This window comes from Lolium perenne, chromosome 4, assembly GCF_019359855.2.
Source record: "Lolium perenne isolate Kyuss_39 chromosome 4, Kyuss_2.0, whole genome shotgun sequence".
In the NCBI taxonomy this organism is placed as follows: Eukaryota; Viridiplantae; Streptophyta; class Magnoliopsida; order Poales; family Poaceae; genus Lolium; species Lolium perenne.
Window position 1 is genome coordinate 33,596,851 of NC_067247.2, and position 26,135 is coordinate 33,622,985.

The 26,135-nt window shown below is 47.1% G+C and overlaps 4 protein-coding genes across 4 annotated transcripts; 3 read left to right on the top strand and 1 right to left on the bottom strand.

The window, feature by feature from the left end:
• The first annotated feature begins 5,639 nt into the window (after positions 1-5,639).
• On the top strand, positions 5,640-6,542 carry LOC127348305 (uncharacterized). Its single transcript, XM_051374373.2, has 3 exons — positions 5,640-5,913; positions 6,029-6,087; positions 6,177-6,542. The coding sequence occupies exons 1-3, from the start codon at positions 5,815-5,817 to the stop codon at positions 6,358-6,360; spliced, it is 342 nt and encodes a 113-aa protein (XP_051230333.1). The 5' UTR covers positions 5,640-5,814; the 3' UTR covers positions 6,361-6,542.
• Positions 6,543-19,842: 13,300 nt separating this feature from the next.
• Positions 19,843-20,771, top strand: LOC127348306 (uncharacterized). Its single transcript, XM_051374374.1, has 3 exons — positions 19,843-20,101; positions 20,214-20,275; positions 20,372-20,771. The coding sequence occupies exons 1-3, from the start codon at positions 20,003-20,005 to the stop codon at positions 20,523-20,525; spliced, it is 315 nt and encodes a 104-aa protein (XP_051230334.1). The 5' UTR covers positions 19,843-20,002; the 3' UTR covers positions 20,526-20,771.
• A 221-nt stretch (positions 20,772-20,992) lies between these two features.
• Positions 20,993-23,764, top strand: LOC127292148 (uncharacterized). Its single transcript, XM_051321498.2, has 3 exons — positions 20,993-21,079; positions 21,716-22,193; positions 22,292-23,764. The coding sequence occupies exons 2-3, from the start codon at positions 21,720-21,722 to the stop codon at positions 22,862-22,864; spliced, it is 1,047 nt and encodes a 348-aa protein (XP_051177458.1). The 5' UTR covers positions 20,993-21,079; positions 21,716-21,719; the 3' UTR covers positions 22,865-23,764.
• On the bottom strand, positions 22,981-24,324 carry LOC139838897 (uncharacterized). Its single transcript, XM_071828913.1, has 2 exons — positions 24,110-24,324; positions 22,981-24,035 (listed from the first exon to the last, which is right to left on the bottom strand). Exons 1-2 carry the CDS (start codon positions 24,322-24,324, stop codon positions 22,994-22,996), a joined length of 1,257 nt encoding a protein of 418 aa, XP_071685014.1. The 3' UTR covers positions 22,981-22,993.
• Between the last annotated feature and the right edge of the window lie 1,811 nt (positions 24,325-26,135).

Here is a 26,135-nt window from a genome sequence, read left to right on the forward strand (position 1 = left end):
CATAACAGAGAGGTGACATGCAAGTTCGCACTAAAAACATGAAGAAAAAATCAAGAAAGATTAGAAAAAAGGACCTACCAAACCCAACAAAGGCCTATACAGGCCGATCAACAACAAAAAAATCATTCAGGCCACACGCTCAAAAATACAATGACAAGGAATACGATGACAACGGACACACACAAGAAAGCCCATACCTACGCGTTGCTAGCAACAAGAATTATGACAAGGGAAACATTATCGCTCTAGGACTTAGCGACACAAAGGAAACGTGAGCACTCCCGGATCGAACGGATAGGAAATCGACTGTGCCCTAAGCTAAATCTTAGCTAGCTCAGACTTAGAGCATCTCCAGCCGCGTCCCCCAAAGCGTCCCCCAAACCGCACCGGATTGAGCGTTTGAGGGACGTGTTTTGTTCGTGCCGCCTTTGGGGGACGTCGCTCCCCAGCCGCGTCCCCCAAACGCCGCCCCCAAACATTTAAATTACTTTTTTTAACACATAAACCATTTATCAAATGTAGCATATGAATAAAAATGTTTGCGAGGATTGTTTTCAAATTAAATTACAACAAACAATAAAACAAGTAATCAAATATAATAAATAGGGCTAGATGCTACATCAAGGTGCCACAGTATTTCCTTTGATCCTCCACAAATGCTCAACGAGATCAGCTTGAAGTTGCTCATGCACATTGCTGTCACGGATCTCTGCGTGCATGGCGAGAAAATCAGCAAAATCTGCAGGCAACTCAGGATCAACCTCCGCAAGAGGGCCTTGACACTCATAGGGACCAACATGTGACCTAACATGATTCTTGCGGTCATCCTCGATGATCATGTTGTGCATGATCACACAAGCCTGCATCACTTCCCACATTTGGTCGTGAGACCAGCTTAGAGCAGGGTACCGGACAATGGCAAATTGTGCTTGAAGCACACCAAATGCCCGCTCGACATCCTTCCTGCAAGCCTCCTGTCGTGTAGCAAAGTGGGAATTCTTCAGACCAGATGGATTCGAGATTGTTTTGACAAAAGTGGCCCATTTTGGATATATACCATCGGCTAGATAATAGCCTTTGGTATATTGGTGGCCATTGATCTCATAGTTGCATGGTGGAGCATGCCCTTCCACTGGTCTGCTGAACACCGGAGACCGCTGCAACACGTTGATGTCATTCTGTGATCCCGCCATGCCAAAGAAAGAATGCCAAATCCACGGGTCATAATCTGCCACAGCTTCAAGCACCACACTGCAATATCCATGACGGCCTTTGTATATACCTTGCCAAGCAAACGGGCAGTTCTTCCATGCCCAGTGCATGCAATCGATGCTTCCAAGCATTCCAGGAAATCCTCTGGCAGCATTTTGTGCCATGATCCTTGCAGTCTCTTCCGCAGTTGGCCCTCTCAAGTAGTATTTGCCAAACTTTCCCACCACAGCTCGGCAAAACTTGTACATGCACTCAATGGCAGTAGACTGTTATCACCAGAATTTGACCATGTCAGAGGTGGGCCGCGATCAAGATGGGCTTAAAGATTATATACGGAAGAAATACATGGATCGGCCTTATATGCAAAGTTGGGCTAGATTGCCCATATATCTGTAATATAGTAGATCGTATCTTAGATAGAGTTTTACCCGTGCACGATTAGGTGCACGCCTAAGTTAGAAAGTCCCCTGGACTATAAATATGTATCTAGGGTTTATGGAAATAAACAACAACCAACGTTCAACCAACAAATCAATCTCGGCGCATCGCCAACTCCTTCGTCTTGAGGGTTTCTACCGGTAAGCATCATGCTGCCTAGATCGCATCTTGCGATCTAGGCAGCATAAGCTTTATGTTGTTCATGCGTTGCTCATGCTGAAGCCTTTTTGATGGCGAGCAACGTAGTTATCTTAGATATGTTAGGGTTAGCATTGTTCTTCGTATCATATGCTATCGTAGTGCAACCCTTGCATATTTAGCCGCCCTCACACCTATCTTAGGTGTGGGGGCGGCACCCCGCTTGATCATTATTTAGTAGATCCGATCCGTTACGGTTGCTCCTTGTTCTTCAAGGATTAGTTTAATATCTGCAATAGTTAGGCCTTACAAAGGGTTGGAGGATCCAGCGGCACGTAGGGTGTCGTTTGCTAGTCCTAGACAGGATGTTCCGGGGATCAACCTCGTGTTGGTTTTTAGGCCCTATCTAGGATCGGCTTACGATCACCGTGCGTGGCCGCGAGGCCCAATCGTGAGTAGGATGATCCGATTATGCGGTGAAAACCCTAAATCGTCGTAGATCGCTTTAGCTTTATCTTGATCAAGCAGGACCACCATATATTCGTGCACCTCGTACGAATCATGGGTGGATCGGCTCCTTGAGCCGATTCACAGATACTGAGAGCCGATCGAGGCTCGTATTTAATGTTTATGTGTATGCCATGCGAAACTAAGCGAGGCATCTCCATCACCTTCCTCGACCAGGTATAGGTCAGTGGCACGCCCTTGCATCAGCATCGGACGTGTGTACCAGAGGCTTTGCGGGCCGTCGCTCGGAGGGACCAGGGCCAGCCGCAGCCCTAGGTTGTTCCCGGCTCTACTGTGTTGCCCGCCGGTGGGTTTTGACCGAGTAGAGCCGGGAACAACCTAGGGCTGCGGCTGGCCCTGGTCCCTCCGAGCGAGGCCCGCAAAGCCTCTGGTACACACGTCCGATGCTGATGCAAGGGCGTGCCACCTGACCTATACCTGGTCAGGAAGTTGATGGAGATGCCTCGCTTAGTTTCCTGCATGGCATACACGTAAACATTAAATACGAGCCTCGATCGGCTCTCAGGTTATCCTGTGAATCGGCTCAAGGAGCCGATCCACCCATGATTCGTACGAGGTGCACGAATATATGGTGGTCCTGCTTGATCAAGATAAAGCTAAAGCGATCTACGACGATTTAGGGTTTTCACCGCATAATCGGATCATCCTACTCACGATTGGGCCTCGCGGCCACGCACGGTGATCGTAAGCCGATCCTAGATAGGGCCTAAAAACCAACACGAGGTTGATCCCCGGAACATCCTGTCTAGGACTAGCAAACGACACCCTACGTGCCGCTGGATCCTCCAACCCTTTGTAAGGCCTAACTATTGCAGATATTAAACTAATCCTTGAAGAACAAGGAGCAACCGTAATGGATCGGATCTACTAAATAATGATCAAGCGGGGCGCCGCCCCCACACCTAAGATAGGTGTGAGGGCGGCTAGATATGCAAGGGTTGCACTACGATAGCATATGATACGAAGAACAATGCTAACCCTAACATATCTAAGATAACTACGTTGCTCGCCATCAAAAAGGCTTCAGCACGAGCAACGCATGAACAACATAAAGCTTATGCTGACTCACTCATGCGAAGGTAGTCGTCCTGTGTATCGGCAGGTGCTCCGTATGCAAGCATCCTCATGGCGGCGGTGCACTTCTGAATCGACGAGAACCCGAGGACGCCTACAGCGTCGAGCTTGAGCTTGAAGTAGGGGTCGAACTCTCGAACGCCGTGGAGAATATTCATGAACAGCCCCTTGCTCATCCTGTACCGGCGCCGAAAATTGTCGGCATGTGTTGCCTCGTCGGCGAAGTAGTCGTTGTGCAGCATGGCATGCCCCTCCATCCTCTGCCGGGGCTTGGACTTCCTTCTTCCCGGCCTTGATCCTCCGCGGTGCGGCCTCTTCCTCTTCTCCGCCTCAGCGTCAAGCATGTCCTGGAGGGATGCGATGATCAGCAAATGCTCCCGCAGGTCGTCGTCGAAGGCTTGCTCATCCTCCAGCAGCAGGGCAACCATCTCATCGTCGCTGTCCATGGCTAAAGCAAAATCAATGGTTAAAATTGCGCCGAGGCAGACGACGCAACAAACAGCGGCCAATCGCGCCTACCTGGCAAGTCGTCGAGCACCTTCTGTGCGCGGAGGTGGGGCAGATTTGACGGCGCGTTCTAGGACGCGCTGGCGACGCGGCGGCGGTGCCACGACCGGCGGGAGCCCCAGCCGCGACAACGGTGCCGACTGACGCCCAAACGGCCGGGAAATCCAGCGGCGGCGGTGGGGTGGGAAGGAAGGAGCGACGAGAAAAGAGGCGCGGGAAGGAAGGAGCGACGAGAAAAGAGGCGCGAACCAACGGTTTATGCAAATAGTCGCCGACATGTGGGAGCCCGCCTCGCTTTTCGTTGTGACCGGCGTCCCCGGTGCGTCCCCTGTGGGACGGGGACGGGCTCGGGACGCCGGACACCGTATCGGGGCGCGCCGGACAAAAATGGGCTTTGGGGGACGCGACTGGAACGCATTTTCTGTCCGGCGCGCCCCAAATCCCTTTGGGGGATGCTCTTAGCAATTCCGTTTATCTATAGTAGTACTACATAAATATTTTATCTATGATATGGTGCAAAAACCGAAATCGTTAAAAAAGGCAGGCCTTCGCGAAGAGAAGACAACTCGCTCCGTGGCGCGCTCTGGTGTCAGGAAATCCTTGGGAAGTAGTCTCCATGCTCGCCACGTGTCGCAAGGGGAAGCAAGGTGGGAAGGAGGGAGGAGAGAGAAGAGCCGAGTTGTGTCAGTTTTTCCCTTTTTTTCATAGATTCGTTTTTCAAAATGAAATATCTTGAGAACCGTAAGTCCAAATGACGAACCGTTTCCATTTTTGAGATCCTCTCGTCGAGGTCTTCAAAACTAGATCTCATGTTGATAGGTTTCGAGATACTTTTTTTTTCGTACTTCCTATACTACTATGGTTGTACTCGTGTTGTGTACTTAACTGTACTCGTGCATGAACTGATAAGTACTTCTGCTTTGGATGTATTTGGTGCATTTTCCCTTTACTCGTGTGAGCAACTGTATCTGTACTCGTTCGTGTGTGCGACTGTACCTGTCTTATGTGGACGACTGTACCTGTACTCGCTCGTGTAGGCGACTGTACTTACTCGTGTGCGCAATTGTACTTGTCTCGTGTGCGCGACTGTACCTATACTCGCTCGTGTGCGTGACTGTACCTGTCTCGTGTGCGTGACTGTACTTGCACTCATTCGTGTGCGTGACTGTACCTGCTGGTATGATCAACTGTACCTGCTAGTATGTGCAACTGTACTTGTGTATACCTGCTCGCGTGCCCGATCAATTGAGCTAGCTAGCTATTTTTGAACCGATCGATTCTCGTGAGGCTAGCTACCTATGGACATTGTACACGCTTGAGGATGAGTATGTACGCGCGCCAGGAACGAGTACGCGGGCAGCACATACGCGCTCTGGCACGAGTACATGAGGCTGCATGTGCCGCGTGCGGTGCGCGGGGACGAGTACGGACGGAACGAGTACGAGCGCGGGGCGTTCCGCGAGGTGTGTGCGCGGATTGGGTTGCCACGCGTCGTCTATTAGTTCAACTTTATTTCGCGAAGATCGGTCTTTTTCTAGTGGTACCATGCAAAAACCTTAGATTGTGAAAGGCTTTTTTTTAGAAAAAGATTGTGAAAGGCCTTAGTCTTCCATTTAAACTCTTTATCGGAAATGGGCTCAACTTGTGGGCTGAGCTACGGCTCTTTGACAATATTTCTTTGGCGTGGTAGGATCGCGGCCCACGGGCCAGCCTCTTGACTTCCAATCGGCTCCGGATTGGAGATCTCTTTCTTTTCTGCACTGGATTGGGGATCGGGGGATCTTCCGCCCTATCTCGCAGCACAACAGAGTCTAGAGCGAGAGAAGCAGAGGCAATCGAAGCCGAGATCCCAGCTGACGTTCCCGCCATCGCCGGCCTCTCGTCCTCTACTGGATTGTCAATCGCAGCCTCGCAGGGATGGCGACCCTTCGATCCGCCTTCCGGCGCCTGGCACCGGCCGCTGGTTTCCGCATCAGGGGTAGCCGTGGTAGTTCTGGACCTAGCGTCACCGCCATGGTATGTAGTACCTAAAATCCGCTACGTTTATTTAACTTGTTCTTTTAAGCGAGCTAGGGCAATTTCCGTCTTGCTGGGTAAGGTTATAATTCGGTTCATCTGTTCTGATTGGCAGCGGAATATTTTCACCCACGCCGGGGGTTTCAGGACGTTTTGCAGAGAACGCTTCAGTCTGTACGTAGTGTAGTACATTGTCATTCTTTTTCTATCAAATGTTGTGGCCTCAGGTATCGGGGATTTGAATTGCTGATGGGCTCCTGCAGGAAGAGACCGGAGACTTGGTTTGCAGTCATTGCCATCGTCTTCGGAGCTACTTACAGAGTAAAAGTGCAGACCTACCCTGAAGAGTGGAATGAAGCGAGTAGTAGCACAATATTACGAGATTCAGACACTTCCTGTGTACAACAGGAAGAGCAAGGCAAAGCTCTGAACAATCCAATTACCTGAAGCGGAAATCCACTTCGGCTCACGGGTGCATATGAACCCGTTGTGTGAAAACACATTTGTGATTCAGAAGCATCAGCGCCCTAAGAAAGAAGAAATAACCTTGTTTTAAGGACTTGTATATACAGTGCAAAGCGTGCTGCTTGTATAGGCTATATGGAAATAAAGCTTTGGTTTAGAGTTCAGTTTTAGAGCATCTCTAACAGATGCCCTAAATGTCATTGCCATCGCCTTTTTCCATATATAACTCAGAAGCATCCAGTTACCTGAATCATCAATATCATCTTTTTAAATATGACTCAGGGGCATCCAGTTACCTGAACCATCAATATCATTTTTTTTTAATATAACTCAGAAGCAATGTCTTAAGGAACAAGCCTAGCCTAATGTGCCTCAGGTACTTGTACGGTATAAAGCATGCTGCTCTTATGGTATGTGGCAATGAAGTCTGCAGCTTCTACCTTTATTCATCTTATTATGTGTCATGAAACTGAAAGAGTGAAAACGTCGCTCGACCAACTAGCGTGTTGCGCCATCGCGCGAAGATTGTGCTCCATCTGAGCCGCCATGACCCATGACCGTGCATGCTCGGAGGATATCATCGGCGGCCGAGCATGCTTGGGACCAGAGCACGGCGGCGGGGTTCAGCGGAGAAAGGTGCCTAGCCAGAGCCGACAAGGTGGCGTCATGCCAGCCCAAGCTGAGGGAGCAGTTGGGGCAGAGCGAAGCGAGAAGGAGGAGGACCCAATGGCCTTTTCTTTTTTTGCTTTTGAGGTGTTCTGTGCAAATTTGCATGGCGAAACGCGGGGGGGGGGGGGGGGGGGGAGATTTGTTTTGTTTTACCAAATTATTGGTAGTGGCGTGGAGGTTTGTACCGTACTAGTATTTACGATTAGTTAGTGCCGTGCGGGCAAAGGGTAAGCTACTAGTAACGAATACGAGTGGTGTACACGGGTCCGCCACCAATATGGGATTTGGATACGCCACCATTAGCCTATTTTGTAATAGTGTCATGTGGTTTCGGGTACCGCCTCCATGTCGTGGCTTCGTCTTCCCAATGGCAAGGAAGTCAGGGCAACGACCTCGGATAGGCGGTTGTTGTGCCCTCCAACATTGCATGGTTGCCGCGGCGTGAGGTGGTGCGTCCTCTGCGGCACGTGGATGGGCTCTGTCGTTGGCGACAAAGGCACGCAGCTTTTCACATTATTGTAAATGGCGCCGGCTCCCGTGGGTGTCATTCTCCTTGAATGAGTCGCCTAGGAGCTCAGATCCTCTACTGACGGTAGTGTCTTAAGTTTCTTTGGGTGAAAACTTGAGCTCCTTTGGAGCGGGTGGCGGTGGTGAACACGTCGTTACCTTCTTGGATGCACCGCCTTGGAGTTCTTAACCCTCGTGGTGCGATAGGTTTGTGGCTTCCGTGTGGGGGTGCCTTTGTGGCTAAGGAGGTAGATGTTTGGACGGCGGTCCCAAGCAGCGGATGTGTGCCGGGGAGATGGTATCAGAAGCTATGCAACCATGATTCTACGAGGCATGGATGTGGTTCTGCATTATGCTGAACTTGTGCCACAAGGGTGGCTAGTTTCGTCACCATGGGGTATGTTTCTTTTTCTCTGTTTCTCATCCTTACCGCCTTGTGCGACCAGGTATATATTCTAACTTCTAATATATAGAGTCAGTATTTGTTGGACCTTTCAGGAAAAATTGTTGGCTCCGTTTAGGCTTGTTTTAGGGAGTGGGCTCAATTTATGTCCTTTTTTTTGGGTTTTGGACAGTGGTGTCAGTTTTATGTTGAGTTCATCATGGATTGGATCCTTAGATATGTGAAATCTCTATAAAAAAAAGTCAACCTTGGCGAAGGGAAGTAAGCGTGGTGTGTATCCAACACCTAGTGCAAGAAAACAACTGAAAGTGGCCTTCACTGTCTCAATTTTTCCCTTTTTTCTAAGATTCGAATTTTTTAAACAAAATATCTTTAAAAACCGTTTGTGCTATTGGAAACCGTTTTTTTACTTTTGAGATCCCCATTGAGATACTTCAAACTAGATTCCATATGGATACCTTTCGTGACCCGTACTTCCAAAACTAACACACCCTGGGTTTCATCACAGTTGTGCTTCGGTGTGTTTCAAGTTTCACTACCGGTGTACTTCATTGTAGTTCGGATTTTAGCTACCGGTGTACTTCATTGTAGTTCGGATTTTAGCATAACTGTACTTCGATGTACTTGAGATTTCGCTATAGTTGTTCCTTTGGATACGTGTATTTTGGTGTATAACTATATATGTTGGGCTGTGTGCATCTATTGATGCAGAGGCCGGGGCTATGCTCCCATATCGAAAAAAACTATATATGCTGAACTATTAAGTATAAATGTGCCATACACGCGGACGCAAAAGTACCTCAGGACCGAAAGTACACTCGCGGCTCCGCACCAACCGGCTTTGCTGAAGGTCGGTGTTTTGGTAGTCTTAGCCTAGATTAGATACGAAGGATGCGTTTGGTAGCCTGCATGAGATTCTTGCACCACTGCGCCAGCGAGATGGGCCTCCCTGCTCGTTGCGACCGGGCCATGGGCCAAAAAATGTAGGTTGTTTGGTAACCTGGGCGGCCTTTTCTGCGCCGAAGAAGGAATCCAGACCCCATCGTTTGGTTGCCAGTTTTCAGCCCAAGTTGCACACAGGAAAACATGAATCAGCTGTTTGGTTGCTCAAATCATAGTTACATATCCTTACCACAATTCAAATAGAGTGAGATTACCATGTCATAACATGTTACATACGATCAAACACCATTCAGAAGAACAAGATCCTCATGATCACCACGATGAGGAAGGCGATGATGTAATATTTGACCTGACTGGGACGTACCATCGGTGGTGCTCCTTGTAGAGCATGTACTTCCTCCGGGGGTAGTTGTGCTAATGGCACTGCCTCATCGATGGCCTGATCTTCCAGGAACTCCTCTTCCAGGAAGGTGAGGTACTCTTGCTGTGCCTCCTCCAATGTTTCATACCCTCGGTAGCTGTTGTTGGAGTAGTCATTGACCTGGTCTTGACAGACCCTCCATGAGCTGTAGATTCCTCGAACCCATCCGCGGAACACCACATACCACTAGCACGGCATAAGAAGAACATGTAATCGATCACAATCATGAACCAATTCACAACAGAGCTATGGAAGCACACAAGTGTTAACATCAAATGATAAACTAACATGGGCATGCATGATCATTTTAAAAGTGGATCACAAGTTTATCCTACACTACCATGGTGTCATCCTACCACCACCCTACCACCACAACAAAAGTGCGTGTCATCCTAACACCACAAGTGCACCATCACCTGAGGGGTTAGTATGTACCACCTCATCATAGTTATAAAAGGGCCATCAAATATTTTTCAACCCTAGCTACTGCCAAAATGTACATTATCATCATCATCATCATCATTATCAAGTTCATCACCTCCATACATGCATCCTCTAAACCACACCCTCAAGGATGATGCATTTGATATCCTCCCACCACCGAGTCCCGCTTAGATCGCGGAGCCTGCTAATGGTGAGCCACCTCTGCCTCCACTTCCTCAGGTGGTTGTACACCTGAGTGGAGCACGCGGAGACGCCATAGTGTTCGGCCCTTCGCCACAACAGTGAGATGGACTTCATTGAATCATTTGTCAGTTCTCACTCCGGTCTTGAGCAAGTTGCACATATTCTCCATGACGAAGCTGGACATGAATGGACGTCATTTCATTGTGCCAGTTCCTTTCTGGCCTGCCTTCAAGGCCCTATCTGCTTCCCTTTGATGGGGTTCGTAGCATAGAAAACAAAAAATTTCCTACCGCAAGACAAATAAATCCAAGATCTAATCTATGGAACACCCAAGATCTAATCTACAAGATCTAAGCAACGAGATGGAGATGAGACTAACCCTCGAAGATTCCAAAGCCTACGAGATTAATCTCGTTGTTGGTGTAGACGATCGTCCCCGGTGCTGCAATCCGGTAGCACTTCCGTACTCGGTCGCGCGTACGGTGTCGATGAAGCTCCTTCCTCTCCCGTTCCAGCGTGCAGCGGAGGTGTGGTAGATCTCCTCCAAATTCCAGCAGCACGACGGCGTGGTGGTGGTAGTGGAGGAAGAAAGCCGCAGTGGCTTCGCCTAAGCCGGAGCAGCGTATGGTGGAGGGAGAGGCGGCCAGAGGAGGAGGCAATCGATGGGGGGTGTGGCCGGCCACCCCCTCCCCTCTTTATATAGGGGGCCAGCCGGCCAAGGTGGCCCCCTTCCCATCTAGGGTTGGGGGGGGGGGCGGCGGCCAAGAGGGGGGAGAGGGCTTTCCCCTCCCCCAAGTTGATCCCCCCCTAGGAAACCCTAGGGGGTTGGCCGGCCTGGGCCTTGGGGGCCATGTGCCCCTGGCCCATTAGGCCAGGGAGCATCCCCTCGGCCCATGCTAGGCCTCCTAGGTCGTGGGCCCCATGGAGGACCCCTCCGGAACCTTCTAGAACCTTCCAGTCAACCACCGGAAAAATCCCGAACATTTCCGAAACCCAGAAATCAACTTCCCTTATATGAATCTTATTCTCCGGACTATTCCGGACCTCCTCGTGACATCCTGGATCACATCCGAGACTCCGAACAAACTTCGTCTCCATACCATATTCAAATCTACTTATGCGACATCGAACCTTAAGCGCGTCACCCTACGGTTCGCGAACTATGCAGACATGGTCGAGACTCCTCTCCGAGCAATAACCAATAGTGGGATCTGGAGATCCATAATGGCTCCCACATATTCAACAATGACTTAGTGATCGATTGAACCATTTACATACGATGTCAATTCCCTTTGTCACACGATACTTTACTTATCCGAGGTTTGATCATCGGTATCTCCATACCTTGTTCAACCTCGTTACTGACAAGTACTCTTTACTCGTACCGCGATATGTCATCTCTTATGATCAAATCATATGCTTGCAAGCTAATCAGACGACACTCCACCGAGAGGGCCCAGAGTATATCTATCCGTCATCAGGATGGACAAATCCCACTATTGATCCATATGCCTCAACTCACACTTTTCAAATACTTAATCCCATCTTTATAACCACCCATTTACGCAATGGCGTTTGATGTAATCAAAGTACCCTTTCGGTGTAAGTGATTTACATGATCTCATGGTCGAAGGACTAAGACAACTATGTATCGAAAGCTTATAGCAAATTGAACTTAATGACTTGATCTTATGCTACGCTCATTTGGGTGTGTGTCCATTATATCATTCAACTAATGACATAACCTTGTTATTAATAACATCCAATGTTCATGATCACGAAACCATGATCATCCATTAATCAACAAGCTAGTTATACAAGAGGCTTACTAGGGACTCCTTGTTGTTTACATAACACACATGTATCAATGTTTCGGTTAATACAATTATAGCATGGTATGCAAACATTTATCATAAACACAAAGATATTATAATAACCACTTTATTATTGCCTCTTGGGCATATCTCCAACAGTCTCCCACTTGCACTAGAGTCAATAATCTAGATTACATTGTAAGGTACCTAACACCCATAGCATTCTGGTGTTGGTCATGCTTTGCCCTAGGGAGAGCTTTAGTCAACGGATTTGCAACATTCAGATCTGTGTGTACTTTACAAATCTCTACTTCACCATCTTCGATGTACTCGCGAATCGAATGAAAACGCAGCTTGATATGCTTCAGCTTCGTGTGTGACCTTGGTTCCTTTGCATTGGCGATGGCACCCGTGTTGTCACAATAAATGACTAACGGGTCCAATGCACTAGGAACCACACCAAGCTCAACAATGAACCTCTTCATCCATACCGCTTCCGATGAAGCCTCTGAAGCCGCTATATATTCAGATTATGTTGAAGATTTCGCCACCGTGCATCGCTTTGAATCTGCTCCAGCTTCTTGCCGCACCATTCAATATAAACACGTACCCAGACTGAGACTTAGAGTCATCAGGATCGGTGTTCCAACTTGCATCGGTGTAACTAGTTACAACGAGCTCTTGGTCACCGCCATAACAAAGAAACATATCCTTAGTCCTTTTCAAGTACTTCAGGATATTCTTGACCGCCGTCCGATGTTCCATTCCTGGATCACTTTGATATCTGCTGGTCAAACTAACGGCATGTGCGATATCCGGTCTAGTACACAAGATGGCATACATGAGAGAGCCTACCGCCGAAGCATAGGGGATCTTGCTCATCCTCTCTCTTTCTTCTGTTGTAGCTGGACCTTGAGTCTTACTCAAGACCTTACCTGGCAACATAGGCAAGAACCCTTTCTTGCTTTCATCCATTCTAAACTTCTTTAGAATCTTGTCCAAGTATGTACTCTGTGAAAGGCCTATTAGGCGTCTTGATCTATCTCTATAAATCTTGATGCCTAAAATGTATGCTGCTTCACCAAGGTCTTTCATTGAAAAACATTTATTCAAATAACCTTTAACACTGCTTAATAGTTCTATATCATTCCCAATCAATAATATGTCATCTACATATAATATCAGGAACGCTACAGAGCTCCCACTCACTTTCTTGTAAATACAGGTCTCACCATGAGTCCGTATAAAACCGAAGTCTTTGATCACTCTATCAAAGCGTAGGTTCCAACTCCGGGATGCTTGCTTCAGTCCATAAATGGAACGCTGAAGTTTGCATACCTTGTCAGCATTTTTAGGATCGACAAAACCTTTGGGTTGTACCATATACAACTCTTCCTCAATATCACCATTAAGGAACGCCGTTTTGACATCCATCTGCCAGATTTCATAATCGAAAAATGCAGCTATTGCTAACAAAATCCTCACAGACTTTAGCTTCGCTACAGGTGAGAAAGTCTCATCGTAGTCAACTCCTTGAATTTGTCGGAAACCCTTTGCGACAAGTCGAGCTTTATAGACAGTAATATTACCATCAGCATCTGTTTTTCTCTTAAAGATCCATTTATTCTCGACAGCCTTGCGGCTATCAGGTAAGTCTACCAAAGTCCATACTTTGTTATCATACATGGATCCCATTTCGGATTTCATGGCTTCTTGCCATTTGTTGGAATCTGGGCTCATCATTGCTTCTTCATACGTCGTGGTCCTCATCATTGTTGTCCACAATCATGACATTCAGACAGGATCATACCAATCAGGAGTGGTACGTTCCCTCGTCGATCTGCGAGGTTCGGTAGCTTCCTCGTTCGAAGTTTCATGATCATCATCATTCGCTTCCTCTCCCTATCGGTGCGAGGTGCAGGAATTTCTTCCGGCAGCTGCGCTACTACGATCTATGAGAGAAGGTTCATTAACCTCGTCGAGTTCTACTTTCCTTCCAGTCACTTCTTTAGTGAGAAACTCCTTCTCAAGAAAGGATCCGTTCTTGGCAACAAAGATTTTGCCTTCGGATCTGTGATAGAAAGTGTACCCAATTGTTTCTTTAGGGTATCCTATGAAGATGCATTTCTCCGCTTTGGGTTCTAGCTTGTCGGTCAGAACTTCTTTACATAAGCTTCGCAACCCCAAACCTTAAGGAACGACAGCTTAGGTTTCTTTCCAAACCATAGTTCATACGGTGTCATTTCAACGGATTTAGATGGTGCCCTATTTAAAGTGAATGCGGCTGTCTCTAATGCATAACCCCAAAACGATAACGGCAAATCGGTAAGAGACATCATAGACCGAACCATATCTAACAGAGTTCGATTACGACGTTCGGACACACCATTACGCTGTGGTGTTCCCGGCGGTGTCAACTGTGAAAGTATTCCGCATTTCTTTAAATGCATGCCAAACTCATAACTCAGATATTCGCCTCCGCGATCGTAACGTAGAAACTTAATCTTCTTGTTACGTTGATTTTCTACTTCACTTTGGAATTCCTTGAACTTCTCAAAAGTCTCGGACTTATGTTTCATAAAGTAAATATATCCATATCTACTCAGATCATCCGTGAAGGTTAGAACATAACGATAACCACCGCGCGATGCTACACTCATTGGTCCGCACACATCGGTATGTATGATTTCCAATAAGTCTGTAGCTCGCTCCATTGTACCAGAAAATGGAGTCTTAGTCATTTTTCCCATTAGACATGCTTCGCATCTGTCAAGTGACTCAAAGTCAAGTGACTCAAGAAGTCCATCGGAATGGAGTTTCTTCATGCGCTTCACTCCAATATGACCAAGACGACAAGCGATTACATATAAGTAGAATTATCATTCAATTTCATTCGCTTAGCATTAATGTTATGAACATGTGTATCACTACTATCGAGATTTAATAAGAATAAACCATTCATCTCAGGTGCATGGCCATAAAAGACATTACTCATATAAATCGAACAACCATTATTCTCAGACTTAAACAAATAACCGTCTTGCATTAAACAAGATCCAGATATAATGTTCATGCTCAACGCAGGTACCAAATAACAATTATTAAGGTTTAAAACTAATCCCGATGGTAGATGTAGAGGGAGCGTGCCGACAGCGATCACATCGACTTTGGATCCATTTCCAACGCGCATCGTCACCTCGTCTCTTGCCAGGCTTCGTCTATTCCGCAGTTCCTGTTTCGAGTTACAAATGTGAGCAACCGAACCAGTATCAAATACCCAGGCACTACTACGAGAACCAGTAAGATAGACATCAATAACATGTATATCAAATATACCTTTCTTTTTGACGTGGCCGCTCTTCAGATCGGCCAAGTATTTGGGGCAATTGCGCTTCCAGTGCCCCTTCCCCTGGCAGTAATAGCACACAGTCTCAGGTTTAGGACCAGCCTTAGGCTTCTCAGGATGCGGTGCAACTTTCTTGCCGCCCTTCTTGAAGTTACCCTTGTTAGGCTTGCCTTGCTTTTTGAAACTGGTGGTCTTGTTGACCATCAACACTTGGTTCTCCTTCTTAATCTCTACTTCATCAGATTTCAGCATGGAAAAGATTTCAGGTAAATCTTTATTCATGTTCTGCATGTTGTAGTTCATCACGAAGTTCTTGTAACTTGGTGGCAGTGATTGAAGGACACGATGAATACCCAGCTGGTTAGGGATCATCATCCCCAAGTCATTGAGCTTCTTCGCATGCCCGGACATGACGAGCATGTGCTCACTAACGGAGCTGCCTTCTTCCATCATGCAGGTAAAGAACTGCTTCGAGGCCTCATAGCTCTCCACGGCCGCATGAGTCTCAAAGATAAGTTTGAGCTCACGCATCATCTCACAGGGGTCGTGGTGCTCAAAACGCTTTTGGAGCTCTGCCTCTAAGCTGCACAAGATGGCACACTGAACTTCGGAGTACCGAGTTGCCCGAGTCTCATAAACATTCTTTATGTCCTCGGACACTGCAGGAGGTGGTGGGGGACCTAGCGGTGCATCGAGCACAAATTGCAGGCTTCCACCAGTGAGGAAAATCCTCACATGACGGAACCAGTCAGTGAAGTTGCTACCATTGCCCTTAAGCTTTTCTTTCTCTAGGAACTGGTTAAAATTGATGGAGGGGGGCGCCATGATCTACAACATATTTGCAAAGAGTTTAGACTAAGTTTATGATAAATTGAGTTCAATTTTAATTCTGAAATTAACTAGGTGAACTCCCACTTAAAACAACATCCCTCGCATTGTTTTAGTGATTACACGAACCAAATCCACTACACCAAGTCCGATCTTCACGAGAAAAGATGTAGCTTCAAAGGCGAACACTCAAAGTGTTCATCATATCATTCATATGACTCATGCTCTACCTTTCGGTATCCCGTGTTCCGAGACCATGTCTGTACATGCTAGGCTCGTCAAGGCAACCTTGGTATCCGCGTGTGCAAATCTGGCTTGCACCCGTTGTATGCAAATGTAGAGTCTATCACACCCGATCATCACGAGATGCTTCGAAACGACAAGTCTTAGCAACGGTGCATACTAAGGATGAACACTTTATTATCTTGATATTTAGTGAGAGGGATCATCTTATAATGCTACCGCCGCGATCTAAGCAAAATAAGATGCATAAAAGGATTAACATCACATGCAATTCATAATGTGTGATATGATATGGCCTTTCGTCTTTGTGCTTTTGATCTCCATCTCCAAAGCACGGACATGATCTCCATCATCACCAGCATGGCGTCAAGGTCAGTGGCGCCGCTTCATGGTTGTCCATCACTTATAGCTACTATAACAACTACTTGAAATAAAGCTATTACATGATGAATAGACACGCAGGTCTTTAACAATATTAAAGACAACCATTAGGCTCCTGCCGGTTGCCATAATACAATAATGAACATCTCATACATCAAATATAATCATCATCACATCATGGCCATATCACATCACCAAACACTGCAAAAACAAGTTAGACGCCTCTAATTTGGTTTGCATATTTTACGTGGTTTAGGGTTTTCGAGTAAGATCCAATCTACCTACGAACATGAACCACAATGGTGATACTAGTGTTGACAATAGAAGTGTAAATTACAATCTTCACTATGGTGGGAGAGACAGACACCCGCAAAGCCACTTATGCAATACAAGTTGCATGTCAAGCGTGGAGCAAGTCTCATGAGACGCGGTCATGTAAGGTTAGCCCGGGCCGCTTCATCCCACCATCCCGCAAGAAGCAAAGTACACAAACTAAAGCAACAACAGCATCACCGCCCACAAAAACATTGTGTTCTACTCGTGCAACAGATCTATGCATAGACATGGCTCTGATACCACTGATGGGGTTCGTAGCATAGAAAACAAAAAAATTCCTACCGCAAGACGAATAAATCCAAGATCTAATCTATGGAACACCCAAGATCTAATCTACAAGATCTAAGCAACGAGATGGAGATGAGACTAACCCTCGAAGATTCCAAAGCCTACGAGATTAATCTCGTTGTTGGTGTAGACGATCGTCCCCGGTGCTGCAATCCGGCAGCACTTCCGTACTCGGTCGCGCGTACGGTGTCGATGAAGCTCCTTCCTCTCCCGTTCCAGCGTGCAGCGGAGGTGTGGTAGATCTCCTCCAAATTCCAGCAGCACGACGGCGTGGTGGTGGTAGTGGAGGAAGAAAAGCTGCAGGGCTTCGCCTAAGCCGGAGCAGCGTATGGTGGAGGGAGAGGCGGCCAGAGGAGGAGGCAATCGATGGGGGGTGTGGCCGGCCACCCCCTCCCTCTTTATATAGGGGGCCAGCCGGCCAAGGTGGCCCCCCTTCCCATCTAGGGTTGGGGGGCGGCGGCCAAGAGGGGGGAGAGGGCTTTCCCTCCCCTGTTGATCCCCCCTAGGAAACCCTAGGGGGTTGGCCGGCCTGGGCCTTGGGGGCCATGTGCCCCTGGCCCATTAGGCCAGGGAGCATCCCCTCGGCCCATGCTAGGCCTCCTAGGTCATGGGCCCCATGGAGGACCCCTCCGGAACCTTCTAGAACCTTCCAGTCAACCACCGGAAAAATCCCGAACATTTCCGAAACCCAGAAATCAACTTCCCTTATATGAATCTTATTCTCCGGACTATTCCGGACCTCCTCGTGACATCCTGGATCACATCCGAGACTCCGAACAAACTTCGTCTCCATACCATATTCAAATCTACTTATGCGACATCGAACCTTAAGCGCGTCACCCTACGGTTCGCGAACTATGCAGACATGGTCGAGACTCCTCTCCGAGCAATAACCAATAGTGGGATCTGGAGATCCATAATGGCTCCCACATATTCAACGATGACTTAGTGATCGATTGAACCATTTACATACGATGTCAATTCCCTTTGTCACACGATACTTTACTTATCCGAGGTTTGATCATCGGTATCTCCATACCTTGTTCAACCTCGTTACTGACAAGTACTCTTTAATCGTACCGCGGTATGTCATCTCTTATGATCAAATCATATGCTTGCAAGCTAATCAGACGACACTCTACCGAGAGGGCCCAGAGTATATCTATCCGTCATCAGGATGGACAAATCCCACTATTGATCCATATGCCTCAACTCACACTTTCCAAATACTTAATCCCATCTTTATAACCACCCATTTACGCAATGGCGTTTGATGTAATCAAAGTACCCTTTCGGTGTAAGTGATTTACATGATCTCATGGTCGAAGGACTAAGACAACTATGTATCGAAAGCTTATAGCAAATTGAACTTAATGACTTGATCTTATGCTACGCTCATTTGGGTGTGTGTCCATTATATCATTCAACTAATGACATAACCTTGTTATTAATAACATCCAATGTTCATGATCATGAAACCATGATCATCCATTAATCAACAAGCTAGTTATACAAGAGGCTTACTAGGGACTCCTTGTTGTTTACATAACACACATGTATCAATGTTTCGGTTAATACAATTATAGCATGGTATGCAAACATTTATCATAAACACAAAGATATTATAATAACCACTTTATTATTGCCTCTTGGGCATATCTCCAACACCCTTCGGTTCTTGTTCTTATTTGTGGTGGCCAAACTAGTCACGACCCCTGCCACTACCCGAGCCACCAGGTCAGCCACAGGCCCATTGATGGACGGCAGAGGGGTGACCGCCACCTTGGAGTCATAGGCGGGCTGCGAATCGGGAACTTGCGAAGGGATCTAAGAGTCCCCAACTTAGACAAGCGTCTGGCTAAAGTCATCACAGAAGGAGTCCTACACACATCGTAGTACATATAACGTGAATCTACTTGCAAGCAAAGACATGCCTAAAGTGGACAACACAAACCATACCAAAAATCATCCTAAATCAGACAAGCAGTTCATTGCAACCGTGAATAGCACAAACCCTAGCAAGATCATGGTAGGTGAGCACATTTGGTACAAAGAAGCAACTGGAAATGTCAAACTCTAGCAAGATCATGATAGCTCAGCACAATCCGGACTAACCCCTACTACAAGATCAAACCCTAGACAAGATCTGACAATTCCTAACCTAGATCTAAACATTACCGAGGTATCGGGATAAGAGATTCCTTACAGTCACCGCCGGAGGTGAAGATGTGCTGCACCTAAAAGTAGATGAAGCAGCTCAGATGTAGTCGCCGCCGCCGCTGCCACCGTCATCGACCGGAGATGCATGCACCTCTTACCTGCTTGCCGACGAGAGGAGGAGCTCGAAATTTAGAGGGAGAGTGGAGGAGGGGGCAGAAATAGGCCATGGGGCGCGGCGGGCTCCCGCCATCTCCATCCGCGTCTCCGCGCGAGCGCCGAAGATTCTCTTTTGCATCAGCCGCGTTGAAGATTTGTCTGCACCGCTAGGAACCGCCGAACCGAACGTTCCTGCAGGGACTGGCCTGAGGGTGCTTTGAGAACCGATTCGTGCAACAACACCACTCAGAAAAGCGGGCCAATTTTGCGAGCCAAAGCCCGCACAGCCAACCAAACGCGCCCGAAGGGGACACGTTTGCCGATCCATAGCCTACTTTCTCTACTTTCAATCGGTTTCCGGTTGTGGGACGGAGATCCTCAGTCTAACCGGAACCCTGCCCTGCAGCGCAACACAGTCGAGAAGGAGAAGAGAGAAGCAAGAAGCGCAGACGATCGAAGCCGAGATTTGGCATTGCAACCACCGGCCACCGCCGGAATGGACTCACCGCCCTCAGTTAGAAAGAACCCTCTCAGTCCCGGAGATGGCGACACTCCGATCCGCCCTCAGCCGCCTGGCACCGGGAGCTCGCTTCCTCAGCAAGGGCGGCCGCGGCAGCTCTGGATGTAACGTCACCGCCAGGGTAGGTACCTTGAATTATCCACGTTTGATCAATTTCTTGGGCAAGCCGCTGTTCCAAAGTGATTTTCGTCTTAATAGGGGTTATGACTCTGTTAACCTCTTCTGATTTGCAGCGAACGATGATTTCTGGCAGTGGATTCAAGTCGCCGGTGTTTTGGGACGACCACTTCAATTTGTAAGTACATTATCATAACAAATTAAGTTCGTGCCTGGATTCGTCAGGTAACTGAGATTTCAATTCTGACTGATGTACTATCGATCTCGTATACAGGAAAAGCCCGGTGACTTGGTTTGGGATCTTCAGCATCGCCGTAGCAGGTACTTACAGGATCAAAGTGATGGTCGATCCAGAAAAGCGGACCCGAGCAAAGGAAGAGGAAGAGAAGGCAAAACGTCTGAGAATCCAGTTACCTGAAGTACATTGAACACGTGCTTACATTAAGCTAGTACTCGTATAAATCGTGCTGCTCGTTTGGGATATTGTAATGAAGCGTTGGTTTCAGTTTTATGCTACTTTGTGCAGTAGGTTGGAACGTGCATTTCATATGTATGGTTTCTGTAAGGATAAGTAATTTAGCTGGACATAAATTACCCCGGCACACATTTTTTCCTACTAGACTAGAACTTGTCGAATCTTGCTCCTGGAGAGAAAAATGGGATACAGTGAGCTCTTCGGGGTAGTATCATGTTAACACGTTAGAGCATCCCTAGTGGTTCCTCTAAAGGGCCATCCAAACACATTTAGATGGTTGTGAGCCCAAAAAACGCTCCCAGTGGCCTCTCTATCCCATCCTCTAAATTTAGACGAGCAGCCATATCCTCGCTCCGTCCTCCAGATATAGACGACCAAGCCACGACCATCGAAGCCAAATCGCTCCCCCGCGCTCTCCTTCCCGCGCGCACCTGGAGACCAGAAAAAGAGGCGGGAGAGTCTCCCGCGAGGACGCCGTCGCCGTCGCTCCACTCGCCGGCCAGCCAGGTACGGTTTTTTCTCCATGGAAGTAGTGAGCGGCGGCGCTGGGTGGCGGCGCTGGGCGTCGCTGGGTGGCGGCGCTGGGCGTCGCTGGGTGGCGGCGCTGGCCGCGTCATTGGCGGTGCTTCGGGTGGCGGCGGCGGCGGCGGCGAAATCGAGGTAGGGCGGCGGCCGAAATCGAGGGCGGGCGGCGGCGCTGGGCGGGGCAGGGCGGGCGCGGCGGTGCTGGGCGGGGGCAGGGCGGGCGCGGCGGTGCCGGCGGCGCTCGGCGGTGCTGGGCGGGGGCAGGGCGGGCGCGGCGGTGCTGGACGTGGGCGGCGGCGCTAGGCAGGGCAGGGCGGGCGCAGCGGTGCTGGGCGTGGCTGGCGGACGCGGACGGGGCATGGCGCTGGTCCAATTTCACCCAATTTCACCCAGACGCGGTCCAATTTCACCCGACGCGGAAGGGGCATGGCGCTGGTCTCTGCTGCTAGTTTGCTTCTTTCTTTATGTACTGTTCTGTTAGTTTGTGTAGTTTGAGCCATTTTCTGTACCATTTTTTTTAGATAAACACAGATGATTGAATTGTCTATACTAAAATATAATTGAATTGCTGTTGTTTGTAGACTAAATTGTTGAATGAATTTTGACATGTTTTGCTAGATAAATGGATAACTCACAGACGGATGACATTGGGTTTTTAGACATGTTGAATGGGGGATCAGGTGAAGTGAATTGGAGTGGCACACAATATTCTAGCCCAATCAGTGAACAAGAGAAGATGTCAACTCCGGATGTTTCTGTTGTTTCTGCATCTGCATTTGCAAAATCAAAACAAAAGAAGGCAAAAGCACCGTCGACGAAAGGGAAAAATTGGTCTAGCGATGAAGACAAGGTGTTGATAGCGGCATGGGGAAACACTAGTTTGGATGCGGTGACCGGGACAGATCAAAACTCTAGTTGTTATTGGAATAGGATTTTAGATTACTACAACTTGCATAAGGACCCGTCATGGCCCGAGCGTAATTATAATGCAGTCAATTGCCGCTTCACTGTTATTTCAGCGGCCACAAGCAAGTTTTGTGGATGTCTTCAACAGATATTAAACCTAAATGAAAGCGGAAGGACTCTCAACCAGAAGGTAACGCTACATTTCTGTTTGCAACAAGTTCTAATTCGCTTTTAATTTTATCTATGTGTTGTATGCAAGTGTTAACACTACAGTTGTTGTTTTTGTAGCAAACAGATGCTGAACTCATGTACATGTCTTTGGATCCTGAAAAGAAGCCATTCAAACTAATGCATTGCTATGTAGAGTTTGAGAAGTACTCAAAGTGGGCGACACGTACAGTTCCTCAGAAAAAACAAAAGAAAACCTCCGATGCAAGTCCAGGTTCAACCTCCAATGATGAAGATTTTGTGGTATGCACAAATGCTTTAGAAAACGAGAAAAGACCTCGTGGTACCAAGTATGCGAAAGAACAAAGAGATAAAGCCTCCGATGGTAGTGCTGTCAAGTTGTCATTGGAAACCGTATGGGCACAAAAGTTAGAGAAAGATGATATCAAAGAGGCGGCAAAGAGTGCTCGCTATGCACTAGCATTTGAGTTGCAAAAAAAGCAGATTGAATTGAAAGAGAGGGAGGATGCAAGGCAAGAGAGGGAGGATGCAAGGCAAGAGAGGGAGGATGCACGAAAACAGTTTGAATTGGAAGAGAAAATCATGCTCACGGACACTAGTGGTATGAGTGTTGCACAACAGCAATTCTACAAAGACAAGCAGGATGAGATCATCGCTCGCCGACACCACTAGTTTATGTATGATAGCTTCCTACTACATTAGCTGTGCCAACTACTAGTTTATGTATGATAGCTTCCTACTACATTATTATTACCAAGTACTAGTTTATGTATGATAGCTTCCTACTACATTATTATTACATCACTCGTGTCCAAACTTTTGCCAAAGGTGCTCAACTATATCATCTTGAAGCTGAAAATGATCATGTTGGTTTCTAATCTGTTGATGCATCTGAATGAAAGCACTCAGCTCTTCTGCGTGAGTGCGAGATACTGTGACTCTTTCTCCCATTGCCTCATAACTGTAATTTTGGCGACCAGTGTGCCGCTCCTCTTCAACTATCATATTGTGCATTATGACACAAGCTTTCATGACATCGCCGATTTCTTTACGCTTCCATCCTTTCGCAGGTCCTCGAACAATGGCAAAACGGGCTTGGAGAACTCCAAAGGCTCGTTCCACATCCTTTCTAGCCGCCTCTTGCCTTTTAGCAAATAATTTCTTCTTTCTGGTTGATGGAGCTGGTATGGTTTTCACAAGTGTTGCCCACTTTGGATATATACCATCTGCAAGGTAATACCCCATTGTGTATTGATGACCATTGATGGTATAATTCACTTCTGGAGCTTTACCCTCTGCTAGCTTTGCAAACACATGAGAACGGTCAAGAACATTTATATCATTGTTTGACCCTGGTAAACCGAAGAATGCATGCCAAATCCAAAGATCCTTTGAAGCAACTGCCTCCAAGATCATTGTGGGCTCTTTCACATGGCCTTTAAACATGCCATGCCATTTTTTTGGGCAATTTTTCCAGCCCCAGTGCATGCAATCTATACTCCCTAACATACCAGGAAATCCTCTTTCCTCCCCTACTGCAAGTAATCTTGCAATATCATCTTCATTTGGAGACCTCAGGTATTCGTCCCCAAAGATTTCACAAATTTTGATCACAAACTTCTTGCAAGCCTCTAGATTAGTAGCTTCTGCCGACCGGATGTACTCATCGGCACCATCAGCTGCTATTCCATAACTTAGCATCCGCATTGCTGCAGTCATCTTTTGCAATGGATGCAACCCAAGAAGTCCACAAGCACTCCTTTTTTGCGTAAAATAACCATCATAATCATGTTCAAGTATACTATCGGATATGCGCTTAAACAAAGTACTGGACATCCTAAACCTGTGCATAAAGAAGTAAATGAGATAGGGAGGTGAAAATAGAAAAAAACAGAGAGTAATGGAGTAATTGCGAACCTTCGCCGAAAAAAGTGTTCAGGATAGCGAGGATTTTCTCTGAAGTAGTCATTCCAGAGGAGAACAAATCCGGCATCTCTTGCTCGGTCAATTGTCTGACGCCCATGCTTGGAACCGCCATGGCGTCGAGCGTTCCTCTTCTCTTCCTCCTCACGCTCTCCAAATGCTGCAAGAATGAGTTCGTCGTCATCAGATGAAGACGACGACGAATTCATGATCATATCCAACGAGGAAAATTCTCCATTCATCATTTTTCTGTGTTGGACAGAGGAATTCAAAAGAGAGATGCGAGAAGGAAAAGCGAGGAGTGTTGGATGAGAGGTGGGAGGGGTGGTATATATTGACCTGGAAATATAGCCGTTTGAAATATAGCCGTTGGAAATATAGCCGTTTGAAATCTGGCCGTTTGAAATATAGCCGTTTAAAATATAGCCGTTTGAAATATTACTAAACTATATGAGAGAGAATTTAGATGTCCTAGATATAGAGGAACCACTGAAAAACTGAGATCATCTAAAAAGGAATCTTTATAGATGACCATCTATATGGAGATATAGAGGACCTCATTTAGAGGAACCACTAGAGATGCTCTTAGAAGGGGGTGGGAGTTGAAACTGAAGATGATGAACTCGAATGGGTTGCTCGGTACGAAGGTGCAGGCATGTACATCTTCTGATTTCTTCCTCGCCTGAACCATCTTCAGTTCAGTTCCTTGCCTGAGCATCTTCTTCAGTTTCGTCTGACTTATTCTGCAGGGATCGTTGACGCCATCATTCACCACCAGTGGTGTCAGTGTGTTACATAAGCACGTTGATCTTTAGGATCCCATATCTTCATTACCATGCCAGAAATGCTAGGAAAAAAAAGTTCTGGTGTTTCTCCAGGAAAGGGAATATAACTCAGAGAGTTCTTCGGGGTTGTGCTGTGTAAACACCTGAGACATGGATTACAATTTCCTTTCGGTTTCCCTTTGGGGCTATGATTGCTTGTATTGTATCACACCTAATTTATTTGTGAATTTGCTCTTTCACGTTCAACCTCGCTTGCGCACCAAGCAGGGCTACAATTTCCTTTCGGTCTCCCCATCGCTTCCATCTTCTAGAGCATGGCGACCCACCCCAGAGTTTCTCCCAGGCGAGCAACTCCCCTCCGAGCGGTGGGCATCCAGGGCCAAAAGGAGGAGCGGGTCCCTAGCCACTGCCCGGCTACATCTTCTCCCCGGAAACCCATTCTCTGTTTGGTGACTCACTTTCTGCTACTATCATTAATACCGCTAATTTTCCAATTAAGCACAAACCACTTTTGGAGATTCATTAGCACATAAGATGCTACAGAGCGTGCTCCCAATATCAGTGATACATTGTATCGACCAAAAAGAATCCCATGTCCAGATAAAATAACAGCTTACATAAATACTCAAGAGCATTGCAATATAAGATCATAGATAGAGAATAGAAAAGGCTAGACTTACCAAGAATGGCCCAACAATTATTACTAGCACGGAGGGATCATAAGATTTTGGTCCAATCTTCACACTTCCTCTGGTTTTTTCTTCTTGGTGATGTGGTTTGTACCATCTTCATTAGAATCTTTCATGGGCTTGCACCCTTTGCCAATCTTGCCTTTGGAGCCGGATCAATTGACCTTTGGGGGCAAATAAGCTCCCTCAACAATCCCAAAAGAAGATCAAAAATTCTTGACAACTCTTGGCATCATGTTGGGAGCAGGACAAACAATAGGGTGAGTCATTGCCATGCGAATTTCGCAAGGACATAGCATAGTAATGGTACTTGGTGACAAGGGATTAACTTGTCAATGCCTATGGATTGTAGGCTAGGGTTTAGTTAGAAGTAGAGGGTAAGTAGATCTCGAAGGTTTCAGCCGAAAAGTACTCGACGATTGTGAAAACTAGGGTTTGCAGACAATGATTCGGTCCTCTCTTTTGTCCCTCGACTCCCCCTTATATATGAGGTGAAGCCGAGGGACTCGTGCTATACAAGTTTACAGAGTCCGGGACGGTTTCTAA